General features: G+C 42.2%; 1 protein-coding gene across 1 annotated transcript in view; it reads right to left on the reverse strand.

The window, feature by feature from the left end:
• pcbd1 (pterin-4 alpha-carbinolamine dehydratase/dimerization cofactor of hepatocyte nuclear factor 1 alpha) overlaps positions 1–20,020 on the reverse strand; it is a 39,814-nt gene extending 19,794 nt beyond the window's left edge. Inside the window, exon 1 of the mRNA XM_028794354.2 lies at positions 19,865–20,020. Coding sequence (XP_028650187.1) covers positions 19,865–19,867 — 3 coding nt within the window. The 5' untranslated portion in view covers positions 19,868–20,020. The remainder of the gene's footprint in view (positions 1–19,864) is intronic.
• Positions 20,021–20,981: the final 961 nt, after the last annotated feature.

Raw genomic sequence — 20,981 nt, forward strand, 5'->3', positions numbered from 1 at the left:
TCCTTTAACCGTCTATTGAAATATTTACAGGTCTCTGATCTTTGCACGCAAGGGTACTGATAAAAACAGAGTCCCGGCGAAGGAAGCCAGGAACGAACAAATTTAGAGACCATAGAGTCATTACTGTTCACGTCCTCCGAATACTTTTTTATTACAGAGGTGTACGGGAGACCTTTTCCTCTCTGATGCAGATAGAAGAGGCAGTGTTGACCGCATTTGTCCGAGAACCAACTTTGAAGCTGTCGGTTATTGTAAATGATTTGTTTACAGTTTTTGCTTAAGAAACGGTAAATGTCGTTCGGGAAGTAGATAAAGTCCGGAGGATTTCCATAGGAATCAAAAAACTCCCCATTTCCGTCTTCTGTGAGGTAAATCCCCAGCCAGTGTTCTCCGGGTTGGGTTTGACGGTGAGTATTCACTACAAACATGGCCGGTAAGACGTTATTTTTTTCCGGTAGTTGATCACACGCCAGCACACCGCGGAAATATCTTTTGGTGTAGGGGTCTTGGGACAGTAGTTGTGTTAATTGTTTTGTATTCATGGTGCTTATTAGTAGTCATACAGAACATTACGTCTCTGGTTGATTTCGATGATGTTGTCAAAGACCGCATATACTATTAGATTGACGGTCCTAGGGAGAGGGACGCGGAAGCGTAATTCAAATCTCATGTTTCCAGTTTTAACTAATGAAAAATGATCACCGCATTCTTGATCGGGGGTTAGATCAAAAGCGAAAAGAGTATATCCTTGCGAGAACTCTGAACGGCTGATAGACAGAGCTTGATCCTTCAAATGCTTACCAGTGGCCAATACCAGATTATAATATTCTCTGGCACTGTTGCCGCTTACAAAGTCTGGTTGAAAAGGTTTGGCGGGAATCTGTTCACCGTCCATGTACAGAGCCAGGAACTCTACATCGTTGTGTTTGAAATTGAACGGGTTACGTGTATAAGACCCCGAAAAGGCCTCATTATCCACCATGCCAATCACCACATACTTTGGTAGTTGCCCCAGAAACAGGTTTTCTTGATTGCATACTCGGATTCCCGCGGGCATACTGAATACTTTCATATTCACCCTTTCCACAGGGTATTTAGCATTGGCTGATGTAAGGGCATGAGCGTGTCCTAATTTCACGGCCGGTGAAACTTTTACTTTTTTTACAAACAGGGAGGCTGATGTTATGATTACTTTGTAACGTTCGGCATCACCGGACATTAAGCAGAATTCATCTTTGTTCCGAACCATTTTAATCTTCACGTCTAGGCCGTTCAATAGTAGTTTTTCCTGGAAAAAGAGATCTGTATGTATGTGCCCCAGAAGTTCGACAGTCCTGCTACCGGCTGTATAGGCACTTCTGTTATTAAAACCGCTGTTTTCTCCGGCGGGGTCTGTCTCTTCCAATTTGTTAAGTGTATCTTTGTAAAAAAGTCCTGTAGCAAACTGAGAATGAAGAGTCTCTTGGCTGTAATTTAGCAGACCTTCTAAGACCGCTCGGTAAGGATAACAATTTGAACTCTGCGATATTAGGCGATCCCCCAGGGTGACATCAACTTGAGAAAACAAACTGGCTATAGGGTAGTTGACAAATCCGACCTTTGCCCCGGCAGGTATGTTAGTCCCGTCAGCGTTCACTATCTTCCCCCTTAGGTGTAGAAGAGTGTTATTCAAGTCCAGGTAATCTTCCCCATTTCCGGCTATGAGAAATTCTAGCGGAGCTACTTCAGAGAGGGCTGAGAGTGGTGGTACTTCAACGTATATACTTTTATCTACACTCGTTTGAGTGAAAGGCACCGTAAACAGATCCAGTTCAGATTTGACACACTCTTCGGACATTCTGTGTACGAAAGCCATCTTCTCTTAAAAAATGTCTCTCCTCTTCTTTTTGCTTGCTTTAGTCTTGTTCCTCTTCTGACGACGTTTAGATAATGCTGTAAAAATAGTGCGCCCGGCCTTTTTAGCTGGCGGGGCCTGACGCAACCCCGGTGGTCTCTTGCGTTTTGTCTTTCTCATGACCATCAAGCCCGCTCCCTCCTGCTTTTCTAGGACTCCACCCGCAGCACTGGATATAGCACCTGTGATCACATCTTTTACAATATTTTTAGCCGCGGATTTGATATGTGGTTTTGCGATGTCAAAGCCTTTTTTAAGGAGAGGTAAAGCTCTTCTAAACAATCCTCGAAATATACCTCCAATCCCCCCACCATACATTACAGGGGATCCAGAGAATCCCGGTAAGCCATTACCCGCTTGGGTCTGATAATATTGGATGTAAGGTGTTGGGTCCTGGTAAGTCCTCATTGTTTCAGTCGTGCATACAATGCCTGACGGGTCTGAAATGCAACTTCACTATCACCTTACCAAACTGAAATGGCACGTTTTTGTTCTGGTCCGTCTTTATTTCAATAGTCACTGTGTCAAAATGATTCTTGCTGACTAGGGCATAATGCGGTTTGTCATATGTGATGGTTGTAATTTTATTAGCCTGATCCTCTATATGAACACACCTCAAAAGGGGTACGTAGCTGTCTCCGACTCTCTGATGAGATACCATATCCCCGTACACGTACAAAGTGTAAAAGCCGGCCCTGATGTCGGCGGGGAAAGGTGCCTTATAAGTTAAACCCCGAGTCTGATCAGGATGCGCTCCTAATATTTGACCCAGCTGTCCTTTCAAGTGTATAGTTTCATCCTTTTCACCCGGTACCACGTAGACTCTTCTTTCCACAGCATTATAACTGAATTTCGCAGAGCTCTCGGAAGGGACAAATCCAGCTGCAACATCTGTCAAAGTGGGCAGGTTTAAGGTTGTCGAATTCATAAAAGACAGTAGGTCGTGAATACCTTCGTAATATCCGCATGGAATGTAGTAATGTTTTTTTACCCCCGGAGCTGAAACGTAGAATTCGTTATCCGGTTTGTCTATGGTATTCCACGTATGTGGGTACTGAATTTCGGCTAGACCGACTTCCCAAGAACCTTCTAATTCTATGGGTTTAGCAAGCTTCGTCGTGAAATTGGATATTGTGTTGTTAGGGAAAATGTCTGAGGACGCGTTGCTTGGTAGAGTCACAAAAAAACTTTTGCGCTCCATGGTATATCGCTAGAGAATGAAGAGTCGATTAGGAGCGTTCTGGATTTTATTGAACATCTTGGGCTTGGCTCTCCGGTATCCAGCTGTTAAATTTTTCTGGCCAGCCAAGCCATTTGACTAAAATGAGTCGTTTTTTATTCTTAACTTTCCTAGCCAGTATTTTTTCAATCCTGTAAACGTCTGTGGATCCGAATTTAATTTTCTGTAATTCAGGGTCGTAAAAGGATCCTACAATCTCTTCACCATCGTAGTCTTTCAGTTTGTACACTGCCGGTTCCCTAGGTACAAGTTCAGATACGGTAAAGATTTCATCTGAAAATGATTGCTCATAACCTTTCTCAAAAGGATGTCTGGTTTTAGACACCCTAACTGTGTCTCCTACTTTGAACTTAAACAGCGGCGGACCCGGGGGGCTGGCTACGCCGTATAAGTTTTTGAAAACTTTCCAGGAATTTAACGCGTTAACATCGGAAGGAGCCATTTTTATGCTTCGATGATAACTTTTGTTGTAAGAGTATACTAGATCCGGCAATTTATCGATGTAGGCTCTCGTGTTATAAGCGCTGAAATATTTCCACATTTTAGATTTTAGTGTGCGGTTAAATCTCTCCACCACAGAGGCCTTTAATTCGTTTCCTGTGGTGAAATGTTTTATTCCTATCTTCTTTAACAGTTTTTGAAAATCTCGGTTGAAAAACTCTTTACCCTTATCGGTCTGGAGCTTCTTTGGAGTTCGACCGGCACTCAGAATGTCTTGGAAGGCTCTTGTCACTTCCTTACCCGTTTTGTTCTTCAGGGGGCGTACCCACGCGTACTTAGAAAGTACATCGATACATGTTAACAAATATTTATACCCCAGATTATGCTCGGACACATTTGTCATGTCCGCTAAATCCAGCTGCCATTGCGAGTCTATATCGGATACATAAACCTTATTTCTCCTAAAATGCCTTCTAGCGGGTTTGTGAATTGTATAAGCATATTGACCGGATAACCAATCCGACACCTGTTGGTCATTACTTTTCTGACCCGAAACCTCAAGAGCTCTTTTCAAAGAGTCTTTTCCCCCAAAGCTACCAGGATTTGCCGGGTTATAATAAACTTTTTCAAGTAACCCTCCATCGTCGACGGTGAAAGAAAAATGTCAATGGTTTAAAAATCAAATGAGTCTTTATTGTTAATTTTCAAAACAACATTGTTTAAATTTCAAAACAGCATGATTAAAAACATTATTAAAATTTGAAAACAGCATGATTAAAAACATTATTAAAATTTCAAAACGGCAGTATTAAAAAACATGATTAAAACATTTCATAGAACAGGAACATTGAGTGCAGACACTTCGTCTGATTTTTCTAAGTCATACTCCCCGTAAAACCCCAAAGGTGCATCGGTCGGTTCAGAAAAATGTCTTTTAGAAAAGGCATCGGCTATTTCACGTATTTTCGAGTAAGAGGGATCGTCCATGTTGTGAAAGGCTTGTACAATGGCTTCGCTAATAGAATGTTCTTTTTCCAGTTCATCGACGGCATTTTGCACAAATGAATGAACCTTGTGAAAAGGCGGAAAGATGTTGAAGCAACCCAGAGTCTTTATGACCAGGCTCCTGAGCCATGGTTTGCGGAAAACAGTCAGAACCTCTTGAAAGCGGCCAACCCGATAAACAGAGTCAGGCTCAAACAGACACGTATGCTGCGTCTGGCTGGGGTGATCTATGAAACAGCCATGACAGGTGCTTTTTAGGTCCCGATCGACTATTATGTCCAGCAGAGCCGCAATCAAACTCTTCACCAGTTTCAGAGTCTTTCAAAGTGTTTGACCCAGGGGCCCGTCAGTTTGCTCAATGTCCATACTCTCATAATCAGCATGCCGGGACGATGGCTTCCATGCGGACAGAGCATCTACCAGGTTGTCCATGGCCTCTTCTTGCCGCATGGCCTGCACGGCTATCTCCTCAGCTCCCGTTAGGCTCCTCCGAGCATCCTCAGCAGGGACAAAATGGTCAGGTACTGTACGGTTCTCCAGGAGACAGTCCAGCCAATACATATCATCAGGGGCGGGTAACTGAGGTTCAGGCCAATAGATCTGGTCGTTTGAGGGCATCAGAAGATCCAGCCAAGACGGTGGGTCTGAAGGAGAGTTGTTAGGGACAGAGTACCCGGAGTTAGGTACGATGTCGTCGGGCCAAAACAGGCCGTCGCAGAGCGCCGTCTGTTCCATAGACCAACAGGTCTGATCAGGAGCGTAGCCGGCGGGGTGTTGGTTGTCACCCGACCAAAACACATCGTCGTCTGTCAGCATCTGGTCAGCAGCCGAGTAGCAGGGCTGTAGGTTAGTGTCGATCATCTCGTCGGGAGTAGAGTAGGCAGTGTTGGCTTGAAGGTTGGCCGGCCAAAAAAGGTAGTCAGCGGCGGACGTATGTTCCATACCTCCGGAGCTTGGTTCTTCGGAGCGCATCAGAATGTCGAGGACTTCTGCCACCTCAGAGGCCGAGAGAACAGGGAGACGACCGGACCAGCTAGCACCAGCTTCAGTAGGGTAAGTATTTGAAGACATCTCGATAGGTTTTTAGGTTAATGTAGACTGGGGGAAAAGATCTCTGTATTTATCCCCACTCACTTAGGGGTGGTTGCCTCCCAGTTTTCCTCCTCCTCCGAGCATGAATTATTCAACATGCTAAACTCCTCCTCCAATTTTCTTTTAATTCTTTTCATCTGGTCAGACAGTTTCCCTTGGTAAATAGCTTCATCAATATTTGGCATAAGAGCTTTAAAAAAAGTCCAGTCTTTTATAGAAAAATTAATTTCAGTCACTCGCTCCTTTAGCACATTTTCTTTATCTTCCTCCTCTTCGTGACTGGCCTCGTTATATTCGGGAAGGATAGGCTCCTTCTTGGAAACAGCGATCGTGAGCTGTCCATCAGCATTTCTTTTCAACTCTACCCGGCACAAAGCACAGTTAAGAGTCGTACCAGACTGAGCTGAAGCGTGGTTCCCGTAACTCCCGTAACGTTCTTCTGTACACCCTGTTTGCTTTCTTAGGAGCGTTCACAAGACCGTCCATTCTGTTTGCTTTTGTGTGTCGTGGCGTTTTCACTGAATGTCTAGAATTTTATACAACAACTCTTTCGGCTCCTCCACAGTCGGTGGTGAGAGACACGCCTCACCCCTAACCCTATAGGCGGATTGAGAGATAAAGGCGTACCTCAGGGGCGTGAGTATTGTTAATGGGGCGTGATAGGTGTCCGATTTACGAAAGACCCACCCTAAAAGGTGTGGTTTAGAGATGATCAATTATGACGGTGGTCCAACCCCGCATGGGCGGGGTATAGTTCATATTTTTATAGTTTCATAAATTTTCATATTTTTATATTTTCATAAATTTTCATATTTTTATATTTTCATAAATTATATTTTCATATTTTATATTTTCATATTTTCATATTTGGGGGCGGGGCTTAAAGGTCATAAATCAATCTAACACCTCCTTTGACAGTTGCTTTCTGTATGTACTACTTACATCTGCCTCATCATTATTTAAACCATCAGGAGGGAAAGAGGAAAAGAAAGGAGAGAGATGGAGATTTCATTACTGACAACATATCATCATTTTTTGCCATTATTCACATCACGCCTTGTTCCCAGTTTGCTTCTCATTCTTCCGGATTCACGACAGCTCAATCATCGGCAGAAACCCCGGGGTTGGACATTATTATCCACCATATGCCGAGGAACCACGGTGAGATTGTTCCATTTTTATTCGGGAGATTCAAATGCAACCATTTTTTTTCTTATCGGTCATCTGTATTCTGGACAGTGATTTAACCGGACTCAATTTCACGTTCATTGACATTTCAGTATTTATCCATTGTTATTATTTGTGTTTTGTGTTTGTTATACGTTGCAGGGGCAAGGGAGGTTTTGTTATTGTATATGTGGTGTTTTCACTTTGCTGCTTTGGTAGAGGGATATACATATATAGATTCTGTATATTCTACGTTGGGGATTTGTATTATGGCTTTTGTCATTGAGTTTTATTCAATATATTTATACACTTATTTTACATATCTGCTTTTGTTTGCTTGTGTTTAACCGTCGATTGAGGGGAAAATATTATTTGTCAGAGGTGCGGCTTGGTATAAGTAGGTTCAACTCAGTAATTCATCCAGGCCACAGGTCCTGGTAGTGTGGCTGCTGGCTGGGTAAGGGGTCAGCCGTTACATAACTGGTGCCCTCTCTGACGAATCTTTAAAAATACCATCGCTGTCTGCCTTTAAAATTTTTCCCGATTACCAACATGTGTTTTGTGTGTGCCTAGCAGGAGGACACCATTACTTTACCCCGGTGTGCGGAAGGAGCAGCCGGGGCCCGACACATCACAGTCAGAGCATATTCAGTGGTGCAGGAGGTGGTGGATTCGTTACAGTCGCTGTACCTCAAAGATTACCATGGACCAGAGGAGGAATGTCTGGAGGATGTCCCGTCTCCGTGGGAAGATCTGGCACAACAGCTCCCCCGGCTGGAGGAGAAAGTCCGCGAGGTTGCTGAAAGTGCGCTCGGGTGCGAAGATGCCTTGCAGGCTCAAATCAGCAGCTCCCAGGAGGAAATAAAAGAGTATATAAATGACCAAATTAAACTCCTGGGGCGGGAAATTGTGTTGTGCCTTCAGAGGTGAAACCAATGATGGCAAGAATCTCTTCAGGGGGAAGTCCGAAGGAGTCTCCAGAATTTACGTCAGTCACCCTGCCAATCTACACTGTACGGGTCGGTGGGGGGGGGGTTTCGGGGATGAATACATCAATCGGCCCTCCGTCCCTGGGGTGCGCCTCACCTTTCCCAAGTTGGGGGCTCAATATAACATCGATGATGTCCTCAACTTTGTGGAAGAAGGGGAGATGTATCTGGCTGTTAACCCTTTAACACCAGAAGAGCTTATGGGAGTGGTAGGGGCCTCCCTCTCGGGGCCAGTGCAAAGCTGGTGGCTGATGGCGAAGAATATTAAAGACTGGGGATCCTTTCGCCGATCTTTTCTTCACGGCTTTTCTTCTGGAAGACTACGAATCCGAACTGGAAGACAAGCTGCGATCCATTGTGCAATTGCCTTCGCAGTCCATCCAGGACTTCGCCTATGAATATTGGGCTTTGTGTTTGAAGTGGTGGTCAGCTATGTCTGAAGAAGAGGTGGTCCGCCGCATCCTGAATGCCCATGGTTAGCTGGGGGTCTCGGGGTTTGTGGGGTTGATGGAAGACCTGGTGAAGGTGGGCTCACAAGTGGAACGGCACAGGGGAAACTCAAAAATGTACTGAAACAAAGTACAAACCAGTACACGAGAAACCCAGACCTTAAAACCCCAGCGAGCCAAGCCTTGTTGGTCAGAAGCCGATCTTGCTATCATGCAAGCGAGTACATCCCTGCTGATCGTCCCAGTGAAGCTGCTGGGGTGGCAAGTGGATGCAGTGGTGGATACAGAGAGCCATCACACCCTAATCCGGCATAGCATCTGGAAGAGGATTAGCCGATCACCAGACAATTTAACCTCTACCCAGTCTGTCTGATTCGTATTGGCAGATGGGAGTGAACACAGGGCCCTGGGCAAAGTCCCCTTGAGGTACAGTGTACTCTCCACCACCTGGGAAATGAAAACATATGTCCTGGACGACCGGCATCTGTCTGTCCCGTTACTCCTTGGGCTGGATTCTTTGACTGCCTTAAGGATGACCATCCATCTCAGGCCCAGGGGGTATACAGTTGCAGGGGAAGGGGTATGCAAGTTTATTCATAAATCAAAAGAAGATCTGGGCTCAGAGTTCATTGGTTTCTACGCAGCAGTGAGGAGTGACGCAAGAACCTCGGCAGCAGCCCCAGTGGAGGAACAGCCCAAAGAGGTAAGGCCGGTGCTGAAGAAATGGGCTGAGGTGTGGACTGAAAAATCAGGAGTCGCCCGTGGGGTTACCCACGAGATCCACACCTTGGATGAAATTCCGGTAAGGCACTGAGCCTACCGCGTTTCTCCACTGAAGAAGGGCATAATTAAGGAACATCTGAATCGAATACTCACTGAGGGAATAATCGAGCCATCTTCCTCCTCCTGGGCATCCCCTGTAGTTCTTGTGAAGAAAGCGGATGGCAGCTACTGTTTCTGTGTGGACTACAGGGGGGTTAACGGGAAGAAGAGCCTGGACGCATATCCCATGCCCCTGGTTCATGAAATCCTGGAGTCACTGCACGGAGTGGCAGTTTTCAGCACACTGGACCTCCGCAGTGACTACTGGCAGGTGCTACTGGACGAGGGGAGTAAGAAGAAGATGGCAGTCATCACCCCCGAAGGCTTGTTCCAATTCAAAGTCATGCCGTTTGGACTTAAAAATGCTGGCGCCACCTTCCAGTGGCTCATGGAACAAGTACTGAGGGGGTTGATAGGCAAGATCTGCTTTGTTTACATCGACCACGTCATTGTTTACTCCCCTTCTATTAAACTTCATCTCCAGGACTTGGACACCATCTTCCAACGTTTCCATCAAGCACACCTCACGCTGATCACAAAAAAAATGTACCTTCATTCAACCCCACATCTGCTTCCTCTGGCACATTATTTCATCAGAGGGGGAGGCGCTGTAGACCCTGAGAAGACCTTGGCCATCCAGGACTACCCCACGTACATGGATTTGAAATCGCTACAACGTTTCCTTGGGTTAGTGGGGTGGTATCACAAGTTCATCCCCAGGATGGCTGATATAGCGGCTCCCTTGAACTACTTGAGAAAAAAAGATGTCCCATAGGAGTGGACAAAGGAGTGCCAGGACACGGTCGAGCAACTCAAGATCCATCTTCAAAAGCCACTCGTTCTGGCCCAGCCAGATCCACAGCTCACCTTCCAGGTTCAGACCGATAGGCAGCAACCTAGGCTTGGCGCCGTGCTCACTCAAAAAGTCCACCAGGCAGAATATGTCATCATGTACGCCTCTCGAGCATTGCACAGCGCTGAGCTGAATTATTCGACAGCTGAAAAGGAATATTTGGCCGTCGTATGGGCATTGGAAAAATGGAGACATTATCTGGAGGGAGTTGAATTTAAAGTGTACACGGACCATCACGCTCTGACCTGGGTATTTAATCACCTGAAGACCTCCTCCCTGCCTAACCAGGTGGGTACTCCGTCTCCAAAACTTTTCTTTCAAGGTGACCTATCGGAAGGGCTGTGGCAACATCATGCCTGATGCACTGTCCAGGGCATCAGAGCCGCCGGGGATGGTGTGTTTGGCAGAGGTCCTCCCTCTGCCAAGAAGCCTGCAAGACCTAGCACAAGCCACCAGTCCGTTCTGCCAAAACATCAGGGAGGGACTGGAGCAGCAGCGCACCGACTAGTGGTCCAGGAGGGGCTCATACCCGACTTCTTGGATTATTACCATGGCAGCACTTTGAGCGGTCACCTTGAAAGGACGAAAACCCTATTGAAGATCTTGGTGGTGGCCGTCTGTCCAGAAAGACATTTACCACCACGTGAAGAAGTACTTAACCTGCCAGAAGCTCAAAAACTCACCTGGTAAACCAGTAGGATTACTACAGTCGACAATCGCTGATGGACCGGGGGAGACTTTGGGAGTCGACCTGGTGGGGCCATTTCCTGTTACCAGCTCAAAGAAGACCGTCCTGATGGTAGTAGTTGATTATTTTTCAAAGTGGGTGGAGCTGTTTGCTTTGACTGACGCCAGGACCAACAAAATATGCTCCACCCTGAAGAACGAAATATTCACCCACTGGGGGGTGCCAAGCAACATCATTTCAGACAGGGGTCCCCAGTTCACGAGTTTAGTCAATGATGAACTCTATACGGCCTGGGGAGTGAAAAAAAAAATCTTACTATAGCATACCATCCCCAGGCTAACATGACTGAACAAGTGAACCAGACCCTGAAGCGTATGATTGCCTCCTATGTGGGTGACCGCCATCAGGACTGGGATAAATGGCTCCCTGAGCTCTGGTTTGCCCTGAACAACGCGGTGCACGAAGCCACAGGTGAAACGCCCGCTTTGGTGGTACTGGGCAGACAGCTGAAGGGCCCGTTCAACTGACTCTTACCCAGAGCCCCTAGTTCATAAATCACCCTTAACAATAGCATTTTACAATTGGAAGAATTTCGGCAGAGAATCCAACAGAGGTTGGTGGAATTGACGTCCAGACACGCCTGGTTATATAAAGCCCAGCAGAAAGAAGCGCACTTCAAGCCGGGTGACTTGGTCTGGACTAGAGCCCACCACCTCTCGGGTCCAGCAAGCGATACTCCGCCAAACTTGCGCCTAAGTGGTTAGGTCCAGCAGTAATAATTAAACAAACCGGTCCGGTCACCTTTCTCGTCCAAAGGGGCAGTGGCGCAGACACCAGGACAAACATCATACACGTGGCCAATATCAAGCCGTACTTCGGACCTCCCTTGTCCAAGCTTGGGGGGAGGGAGAAATGTAGCAGGGCCACATAGGTATTGGTGTTTATTGTGTTTGCTCCCAGTCGTGTCTCGTCTCAGCACCCCGTTTAAACTAATGTGAGTCTGTTTAAATGTCGTCCCCATAAAAAGAAATGGGGTAGGGTGTTGCGGGGAGGCAGCGACCCCCTGGACACGTCAGGACCGGGATTTTACCAGTTACATCCGGCTCATCATTATTTAAACCATCAGAAGGGAAAGAAGAGGAGGAAGGAGAAAGACTGAGATTTCATTTACCAACAACCGCTCATCATTTTCTGCCACTATTTACATTGTGCCTTGATCCAGTTGTGCTTCTAATTCTGCCGGAATCGCAACATCCCAATCATCACCAAAAACCCCGGGGTTGGATATTATTATCCGCCTTTTCGCCAAGGAAGCACGGTGAGGTTGTTCTATTTTTTTCCAGGAGATTCAAACATGTCTACTTTTCATCAGTAATCCATATTCTGGACAGTGATTTAACCAGACTCAGTTTCACGCCATTGACATTCAGATTATTCAGCATTATTTGTGTTTTGTGTTTGTTCTATGTTTGCAGGGGCAAGGGAGGTTTTTGCTATTATATATGTAGTGTTTTCACCTTGCTGTAAAATTGCACTACAGTTGTAATACTGGACAACCTCAGCCATTTTATGAACCTTCTGCACTACATTTACATGTGTATTGTACTTAATCTTCATATTGTATATGTTGCATTGTTTTTTTATCATATTATTATTATTGTTATTTTATAGGAAAAAAAAGTTTATGGAGGATTTGAATATTGAATCTCTTTGTACCATACAATAAAATGAAGGAATTCAATTCAATAGAAGAGGGTTCATATTTACAATAATGTTGCAATAAATTATTTCATCGATTGTCACTTGTGCCCCAGCAAGCATTGTGCAGGATGCAGGAACAATCTCTGGATGGGGCACCAGCTCATTGCTACCACTGTGCCACCATGTTTTATACATGCTTTAATTCATTTCATCATGAAAATTATATCAAGTATACATCTTAGTATTTCTGCGGTGGGTTGGCACCCTGCCTGGGATTGGTTCCTGCCTTGTGCCCTGTGTTGGCTGGGATTGGCTCCAGCAGATCCCCATGACCCTGTGTTCGGATTCAGCGGGTTGGAAAATGGATGGATGGATGGATCTTAGTATTTAAATTGTTCAGAGAGCTGTAATATCATGAATAATGTATTCTGAGTCCTATAGGTGTAAGAGAAAGCCCATTTAAGAAGCAAGTAGTGAATCACACACACAGAACAAATAGAAGAACACAGAATACGAAGCATTTAATGTGCTACTTTAGCTACGATGAGATTTGAGAAACTAGTAAATGATTTTAAGATGAAGTTTATGACATTCTACTTTAATGACAAAATAAACTAAGTGATTAAAGTGGATATTTTGAGATTAACGTTTACATTTCAAGCTTTTTTTTTCCACTGTGTCCCATATAACGTGTTACATTTCACGCTGACTGGGATTTATGTAGTGGAAGAACGTGGAAGTTGGCGTACCCACAGATTTATGCATCTGGAGATTTTGTGCGTACGCACATTTCTGTTTTTGTCCATACACCATGTTTTAGTGTGAATTCTACGTACGCCGTTATACTTCTAGAACAATATGCTCTGGACAGATGAATAAAAGATAGAGATGTCTGGAAGACGCTGAAGTTAAACCAGAAATGGACCTTTCAACATGACAATGATCTGAAGCACACTAGCAAATCCAGTAAGATATGGCCCAGGAGCAAGAAATGGAGGGTTGTGGACTGGCCTTATCAAAGCCCTGATTTGAATCTCATTGATATGGTGTGGTGGTGAAACTGACAATACAAGCAAGAAAACCCACAAATATCTTGCAACTGAAAAATTTTGCATGGAGGAGAGGTCAAAAATTTCACCAAGATTATGTTAGAGACTGGTGGACAGTTACATAAAATGGGGCAACACTAACTTCTGAGGCAAAAGGTATGTTTTTCCCCAGTAGACCATTACATCTATTGCTATTTTTTGTGGAATAAATTATTGAAATGGAAGTTTTTTTCTTGTGTTTTTATTCAAGTATATTACCTTTATCCACAGTCACTGTTTGCATGAAGATCTATTGTTTGCCTCTTTAAATGTGGACATTGTTGACATTTTCAACATGGGGTGTACTTACGTTTTCACATGACTGTATATTGTTTGGAAAAGTAAAGCTAAATCAAAAAGTTTGGATATATATCATAAGGGTGTCACGTTCAAATGGGAAATGAGCCACATTTAGTGAAGATATTTGTGTTTCAGAATGTGTTTTAACCCAAAACCCCAAACACATAAATACTGAAAAAATACATACAGAAAAGGCAGGAACAAATGCAAAACCTAAAAAAAAATGTGCTGGTTAGTTTTCACATTGGAAAAGTTAATGTGGCTATTCTTTATTTTAAATGATTTTTTTATGCATGTAATAATTTTATTATATATTTTTTGAAATTTCTATAGCAAACACAAAGTATAACTTCCAAAACTGTTTTAGCTCAAATTTGACCATTCTAGGCATTAAAAAGAAGAGACTCCCAGTCCCAGGACATTGTGTGCATGTAAACAGGATCACACTTAGGCTCCCTGCAATAAACTTCACAACATTTCCAATTCTAATTCAGTACAGTCAAGATGAATTTAATTTGAAATACACACAGCAGCATGAATCCATTCATTTATTTTCTGAGTGTGGGGTGGTGAGGAAGTATGATAGAAACCAGGACTGGAGTTTTTGCAACACATACCGATTGTCAGTCTTCTAGAATCCTTCCCACCACTATGTGGACACATAAACTTTAGCATAGTGCGGACTTCAAAAGCAGCAACATGTCCCTTGTCTTACTTGGTTTATCATTTTGTTGTTAAGTCACCTCACATGCAGAAAATTATTTATAAGAAAGCAGTAACATGTTTATTAAAACTAGCATAAAATATTGCAATCTACTTGTCAAACATTTGAGAATGGGTGGAGTGGTGGCTCTGAGGCTAAGGATCTGCGCTGGTATCCAGAAGGTTGCCGGTTTGAATCCCCGTCACTGCCAAAAGAGATCCTACTCTGCTGGGCCCTTGAGCAAGACCCTTAACATGTAATTGCTCCAGGGGCGCTGTACATTGGCTGACCCTACGCTCTGATCCCAAGGGGTATGTGAAAACTAACAAATTCCTAATACAAGAAATTGTATAAGGCGAAATAAAGAACAAAAAAATTGTCTCTAATTGTCAAGAACAGTTGTATTAGTTACCACTCAACACAGGTGTATGGGAGGCAGTTTATTCTGGGAAAGCTGAAAGGTAAGTTTCATAGTATTTTGTTTAGTCAGAAAGTGTATCTTTTGATTCCCACAGGAAGATAACTTTGACCTCAGTGAGAATGATTCCATAACATTTTTTGTTTTTGAAAAACTGAGAAGTGTTGTGGTGTGCTCGCTAACGGAGATGAAATCATTTTAGCCAGGCGTTTTGTGTTTGCAAATGGAGAGGTGGAGAGTGGCTTCCTTTTATTAGATTTTTTCAAAGAGAGCTTACTTTTTCTCAATTACTGTGTGAAAATGGACACTTTTAATTCAGTTCCTGCTTTTCTGACATTTTCGTAAAGCGCTCAGCTCAGTTGCTGCTATGGACACTTTTATGGAGCTTTTTTTTTTTTATAACTACTGCTATGGACACACTGCAATGTTTTTTTCTTCAGCAATTTCTTTTGTAATTAAGGAAGTGTCAACTGCGATTGTTCTGTTGCTAAATGGACTACTAAAAAAGTACGAACTCTCCCAGGGTGCATGATTCTTTGCATTTCTTATTTTTTGCTTTTGGTTATGATACAAATAAGTATGATATGTACATAAAAGACTTCTCTGACTGTTACTAGTGAGCCTTGATTTTGATTGCCTTTCCTTGTCTTGCTGTGGTCCCTTAACGGAACTAGAGGATGCTCTTGTGAAGCTCTTGTGGTAGTAAATTGGGTTAAACTAAAGAAGTAAAAGGAAAGACAGCCTGCTGATAGAGGGCCCAGTGATGAAATTCATGGGGCACAATACAGACTGTGAGGCAGGTAAGAGGTTACAGGCAACAGATACATAGCTGGTTTTAACATTTCCTCCAACCTCTCAAAAAAAACAAAAAAAAACCTAAGAGCTTAATTGGTACCTTTCATATTAGGTGATCTGTAGCATAATAAAAAAATGGGTTTTACTAGGAGAGATTGTGTTTTACTAATACACTATAATTATTAAAGGATGCAGCAAAACATTTGATCAGAGAGTTGTGCATATGATATTATTTATCTTAATTTTCAAAATGTTTTTGATGGGAGGCCTGTGATCAAACTAAAAGAAATAAGTTCAAAGTGCAGTGTAGATGGTAGAATACTGGTCTATAGTTAACAGGGGTGAAGAACTTTTTACAAAATAGTTGGTGTTAAAATTGGTGTCCCACAGGGATCAGTGCTGGGCCATAACAGTTTTTAATGTATACATGATTGAGATAATGATGTAAGTAACAAGCTGGTTAACAAGCTCGCAGATGACACTGAGCTAGGTTTAATGCAATACCCAAGCATCTGCAAAATCATTACAGGTTTAACTTGATAGAATTCAGAAATGAGCAGATGAAATGTAACATTAATAATCATTTTAAATTTATAACAATGATTATCTGTAGTACTAGGGTGTTGTACCGTGTTAGCCATTATGAATGTAGAGAAAAGCCAAGCAAAATGACACCTTTTATTGGCTAACTAAAAAGTTTACAATATGCAAGCTTTTGAGGCAACTCATCTTGCCTGAAGAAGGGGCCTGAGTTGCCTCGAAAGCTTGCATATTGTAATCTTTTTAGTTAGCCAATAAAAGGTGTCATTTTGCTTGGCTTTTCTCTAACAATGATTATGTAATAGGATTTTCAAGCCTGAAAGTACTGTACGTCTTGTGTCAAAATTGTTGGTAAAAGGTCTTGGGAGTCATAGTGGATTAAGCTTGTCCTTAAGCTTTACATCTAGACATGAACAGGCCATTCAACATAACAAAACTCACCTTCATCTCCACTTAATTCTTCCAAAATAGCATCAAGTCTAGTTTTGAATATCCCTAAAGTCTTACTGTCTACCACACTACTTGGTAGCTTATTCCATGTGTCTGTGGTTCTCGCTGTAAAGAACAACTTCCTAATGTTTGTGTGAAATTTACCCTTAAAAAGTTTCCAAATGCTGTCCCCGTGTTCTTGTTACTTTAAAATGAGTTCAACAGTCTCGATTCACTGTACTAATTCCCTTCATAATTTTAAACACTTCAATCATGTCTCCTCTTAATCTTCTTTTGCTTAAACTGAAAATGCTCAGCTCTTTTAATCTTCCCTCATAACTCATCCCTTGTATTCCTGGAATCAGCCTTGTTGCTTTTCTCTGGAGTTTTTCTAGTGCTCCAATGTCATTTCTGTAGACTGGAGACCAAAACTGCACACAGTACTCCAGATGAGTCCTCACTGGTGCATTATAAAGCTTGAGCGTAACCACCTTGCACTTCACACATTGTGCTATATAACCTAACATTCTGTTAGCCTTCTTAATGACTTCTGAACACTGTCTGGCAGCTGATAGCTTAGAGTCAACTATGACTCCTAAATCCTTCTCCTAAGGTGTACTTTCAATTTTCAGTCCTTACCTTGAGTATTCAAACCTAACATTTTTACTTCCTGCATGTAATAGTTTACATTTACTGACATTAAATTTCATCTGGCATAAATATACCCAAGCCTGTATGCTGTCCAAGTCCTTCTGTAATTATTCAACAGATTCTCAATTATCTGCCAATCCATCTATCTTATTATCATCTGTAAACTTAACCGGCTTGTTATATATATAAAAATTACTTGGATAAGAATATAACTAAGTGGCAGCAGCCCTAGCAATAACCCCCATGGGAAACCACTCTTAACAGCACCCCGTTGTTTGTGAGGGATCATCTTGAATTGAGTGTGTAGTTTTCATTCCTTGTGAAAAAAGATTTAACAGTTTTTAAGTCCAGTACACGCATAAGAACAGGTGACATGACTAAAGTGTCAAATTATGAAAGGAATTAATATAGTGTCTATAAGTTGTTACTTTAAGTGCTTCAACACACACTAGGATAGTGAGGCTGGTTAAGGGTACATTTCACTGTAACATTAGGAAGTTGCTGTTTATCCAGAGAACCAGATATGTGGAAAAATTTGCCAAGTATCCCCAGTTAGTAGTCAGACAGATATATTCTCTAGTCAGCTATTATCTTGAAGATATTTTGCAGAAGTAAGGTGAATAGGGTTTGATGAGTTATGTTGCACTGAATGGCCTTTTTTCATCAGAATTGTCCTGATGTCATTACAATGACATTTGTGTTTTCCACTGAAATGTCTGGTGTTGCCTGATCAGCTCCATTGAGATAAGTCATTCTTCACTGGGTCTAACTCGAGCTGTCCATTGTTCTATTTAAATAAGGCAAGTTAAACGTGTTGATGATTAACTCAACAGAAGATTACACAGTATTACATGAAAGTTGCTTTTAAATTGTATACAACGAAAAGCAAATTCTCCACACAAAGCACCATTTTTTTTTCAATTGACTATTTGCCATTAAATTCCTTTACCAGAGTCTGTCTGAGAAGATACATCATCAGGAGTTAAGATTTTGTTTTTCTAGAGCTATTCTCCTAGCATTAACTCTCTGAAACTGTTTCTGTCATGATTTACTAGGCTATAAGTCATGACAGAAACAGTTAATCTACTTTGAAATGATTCTGTGTTTCCACAATGAACAGTTTGCTGTTCTCGATGTCCGGTCTTTCCCTGTTTTTCTAGTGTCTGTGAATGCTTTATTGTTGTTTCTGCTACTTGGTATACAGGGTGGCCGAATAGCTAATATGTTAAATTTTAAACCTTAAGGCTACTGGTTCAGTCCCTACCACAACTCTCTGTTCAACCCTTTAGGGTAAACTCTGTGAAGTTCTTGTTACTTTTTATTACAGCAATGTTTATTTGCATTTATATAATAGTATAATGCATTCACAAACAGAAACCTACTACCAAGATTTCCTACATTGTGCCCAGTGCTGCTAGAGTAGGCTATAGCTCATCATTACCCTAATCATGATCAAGTTCCATCTTTCTTCTTGACACTCTGATTTTCCGCACATATCCCAAAGATGCACATGCTAGGTTGAATGGCACTATATGAGTGGGTATTCCCATCAATGTACAGTCATTCCATCTAAGATTTGGTTTCCTAAACTGGATAAAAAGTTTATAATATGGGTGGAAGTTTGGATAGCATTTTTTTAATATGAGATCAAGAAGAATGTTAACTAATGCAGTAAACAATGACTGTGCACAAATAGCATCTAGCCATTTAAATGCAGGTTTTACAGAAAGTTATTTAGTATTGAGCGCACAGTGCATAATATTTCTGAAATTCTGTTAAGTACTCATATGTGCTCTTTAATTGGATGTGATCACGCCGGCACTTCATGCTCTAAGGTCACAGCATCATAGTCCATTAATCATTGTCAGACATCAAACATCAGACAGTTCAGCTTAAAATGTGTGTAGCTCTTTTAGATAGTGTAGCAGATAAAAAAAAAAAGGAACAGACATTAGGTATACATGGTATCAGGTATTTTCTATCAAAAACTAGACTAAATAAACTATTCATGTTTTCTAATCATTATTCATGCTGAAAATCTTGTTACATTCTTGTTAAGATTATTTTTTTTCAACATCTGGAATTAATGTTTCCAACAGAGGTAGATGAAGTCATTTATACCCCAACCCCATGACACACAAAAGGCCAAAATGTGTAGCATTCCCAGTTAATTATCCTCACAGCTTGCCGGGAGTCAAACACAAGATGTAGAGATGTTTTTCGCGAGCTGATGCATATCGCATTTTATATACCGTCAGAAAGCAGAGAAAAGGGCTTTTCTTTTATGGTAACATTTTACATGTAAATACTAATCTGTACATATTTCAGAGGTAGTCTTACTGCTATGATTTGTAAGTGGTAATTAATTCTGGTATATCAACAAGTGTACAGCATCAAGTTTAAAAGTAGTTACCATTAGCTTTTTAAACACAGATTTGATTTAAAGTTATTATCTTTATTCATTTATCTGCTTGATACAGAAATAAAAGCTCTTAGCCAAAGTCCATAGCTGTATTTACTGTATTTATCATTAACCCAAAGCTTCCAGAATTTAATTCAGCTCACATATCATGACATATTAAGTATAAAAAGATCTTACCATGTTGTTTGCTCTTAAAACAAAGCCTCTGTGTCTCTTCAGATGTTTGAGTCTGTGCTACACGTTCATGTGACTGTCTCCCTCATAGAGCCCAGCTGGAGTGGCAGCTGCAATTGATTATCAGGCCCAAGGTAGATGTCTGCATTAATGCCTGACCAGAATAAGCTGGTCAGTCCTGCAGCTTGACAAAAGCATTGCTTGTTTAAACACAGCTCCCCTACACAATGCCTACTGCTTTTGTCATCCACCCGGGGTAGAACACACCATGTTGTTCTAGACTGTTCTGCATTATGACAGCTTTTGCAAATGTCTCCCCATACTGTTGAGACTTATTGATTCATCTTGGTTTGGTATGGAGGATAAAATCTTGTGTTGTGTGCACATGCGTTGAAAAGCAAATAATCACTTACTGTATGCATTAAGATAGAACACGAGATCAAATGTGATAAAACGTTTAATCAGGGAAGGATCATGGTGCACCAGTTAGACCACTTTTGCATCTAGGATTTGAGTTCTGGCACTGCCTGGATGTAGTTTACTTGTCCTCACTGTATGTGTGTGAGTTTCTCTCCTTTTTCTTCCCTGATTTTCTTCCTGCATTCCAAAGATGTTCATTAGATCAGTTGGTGGTCCTGAAGTGGCCCAGTGTAGGGATTTGCACAAGGGTGGCCATTTCTTGCTGGGCACCTTGGTTTTTGGGTCGTGCCTTGTACCCAGTGCTGCCAGGATGAACCCTACCCCTCCTCACAGTGCTGTAATGAAGTGGATTAAGTAGGCTTGTTGGATGGATGGTTATAAAGCCAAAATAATGTGAGCTGAACAGGTGAATCCTACTATGAGACACATCGCTGATTTCTGTTTTTATGCAGAATGCACCTTGAAGATTCTGTTGCCAAGTGGAAAAAGGTCTTATGGTCAGATGAGACCAAAATCAAACTCTTTGGCCTCAATACCTAACGGTACACCTGGCGGAAATCCAATGCAGCTCACCATCCACAACACACCATACCTATAATAAAGCATGGAGGTGGCAGCATCCTGTTGTGGGGGTGTTTCTCTGCCACAGGGCATGGGGCTGTCAGTGGGGTAGAAGGAATAATGGATGGGACAAAAAAAC

This window comes from Erpetoichthys calabaricus, chromosome 2 (genome assembly GCF_900747795.2).
Source record: "Erpetoichthys calabaricus chromosome 2, fErpCal1.3, whole genome shotgun sequence".
Lineage (NCBI taxonomy): Eukaryota > Metazoa > Chordata > Cladistia > Polypteriformes > Polypteridae > Erpetoichthys > Erpetoichthys calabaricus.